The sequence below is a fragment of the Camelina sativa genome, chromosome 4, assembly GCF_000633955.1.
Source record: "Camelina sativa cultivar DH55 chromosome 4, Cs, whole genome shotgun sequence".
NCBI lineage: Eukaryota > Viridiplantae > Streptophyta > Magnoliopsida > Brassicales > Brassicaceae > Camelina > Camelina sativa.
The window spans coordinates 21,787,564-21,789,356 of NC_025688.1; the positions used below are offsets into that span (position 1 = coordinate 21,787,564).

The 1,793-nt window shown below is 35.6% G+C and overlaps 1 protein-coding gene across 3 annotated transcripts in view; it reads left to right on the plus strand.

Moving 5' to 3' along the window:
* Positions 22-1,793, plus strand: part of LOC104781711 (E3 ubiquitin-protein ligase SINAT2) — a 4,283-nt gene continuing 2,511 nt past the window's right edge. The window contains exons 1-3 of one of the 3 annotated variants that reach the window (XM_010506439.2): positions 22-253; positions 990-1,046; positions 1,174-1,314. In XM_010506439.2, coding sequence (XP_010504741.1) covers positions 1,249-1,314 — 66 coding nt within the window. In that variant the 5' untranslated portion in view covers positions 22-253; positions 990-1,046; positions 1,174-1,248. The remainder of the gene's footprint in view (positions 254-989; positions 1,047-1,173; positions 1,315-1,793) is intronic. The other 2 variants (XM_010506441.2, XM_010506440.2) reach the window with 2 other exon arrangements.

A 1,793-nucleotide genomic window follows, 5' to 3' on the forward strand; every position in this document is an offset into this window, starting at 1 on the left:
AAGTGAGGAATAATAAAGACAAAACAGAGACCACCACCATTAATGGCTTTCTTCGCCGATACGAACAAGACAGAACACAACACAACCAAACCCAGCCTCCTCTTCCCTCTCCTCCCTTCTCTTTTCATTTCTCACTAATCCCCAATTTTTTTTTGTTTTCTCCTCAATTAATCTCACGATCTCTCGTCTTAAATTTGAATCTGAATCAAAAACCACGCGAGAACGCCCAAGTCTGGAACTTTTTTTCTTCCGGGTAATTAATTTTTTTTTTAAAAAACTTCTTCTCCTTGTTTTGAATTTGGGGTTTTGAATTTTGAAATCTGGAACAAGATATCGAGAATCATCTAATCCCGAAATTGGGTTTCGTGTCGGATTCTCGGGTCGGTGTTTGGGGGTAGCCTTCGTGTGACGAATCTATAGCTTTTGGGAAATATATCTCGAAATGTCATTAAATTTATTTATTGTATCTGAATCGTTTTTGTTAATGATGATGAATGGTTTGTTTGAAATTGTTTCATAGGGTCAAAAGAGACAAAGATAATAATGTTGAGATTTTGCATTTTACAAACACCCGTTTTCTCTATAGGTTTCTGCTAAAAACTTGGTTTGAAAATTCAACTTTTTAAAAATATAATGGCGAAAATGTTAAACCTTGCTTGCACGATCTTTGGTTAGCTGTGTCATAGGTTTTTAGATTCGTTGATTCTTGTTCTGGTTAGATCTATTTTCATGTTTAGTTAGATTGAAAAGAGAAAAAAAGAGGTTTTAATTGTAATCTGTTTTGATGTTTGATAGTCCTGTGATTGATTTACTGTTTACTGTCAAAAGTCATTGGAATGTGCACAGAGGTCTAAGCTTTTTAGCATTGTTCATAGCTTGAGAGGCCTATTGATTTGTTTACCTATCTGAAAGTGCATTTAATGTTTTGCTTCAAATGTATGTTTTCTTTTTAAATTTTTTTTATCTTATTTTTATTCTTTGTTGCTTAGGAAGCTCTATAAACAGATCCCAGAGATAAAGTTAAAAGACTTGATCTTCTTAACTAAGTATCTGCCCCCCTTAATCTACTTTTTTCTTCTTCTTCTTCTTCTCAATTTATAAACTATATGTGTAAGCCTGTCTTTGATGTTAATTTGACTTATAATTGGTCTTGATTCCTTTTTCCTCCTGCAGAACAACAAATCTATCCAAGAGGAGTAATCATCTGATCTAAGTGAGAAACAAGGTTTGATTGAATAAGGGGACACCATGGCTCCTGGAGGCAGTGCTTTGAAAGAAGTCTTGGAATCTAATTCAACGGGAATGGATTATGAGGTTAAAACAGCGAAAGTGGAAGTTAATAATAGCAAACCTACAAAACCAGGTGGTGCAGGGATTGGTAAATATGGCATCCATTCTAACAATGGTGTTTATGAGCTTCTTGAATGTCCCGTCTGTACAAATTTAATGTACCCTCCAATTCATCAGGTCAGAAACATGTGAGCTTTAAAAGTTTTGTACTTGCAATGTTACATGTTCTTAACATTTTTTTTTTTTAATTTAAATTCTACAGTGTCCAAATGGCCACACATTATGTTCAAACTGCAAAGTGAGAGTGCAGAACACTTGCCCTACATGTCGCTATGAGCTTGGTAACATAAGATGCTTAGCTCTTGAGAAAGTTGCAGAGTCTTTGGAAGTTCCATGCCGATACCAAAATTTGGGGTGTCATGACATTTTTCCTTACTACAGCAAGCTTAAGCACGAGCAGCACTGCCGGTTTAGGCCTTACACTTGCCCTTATGCTGGCTCTG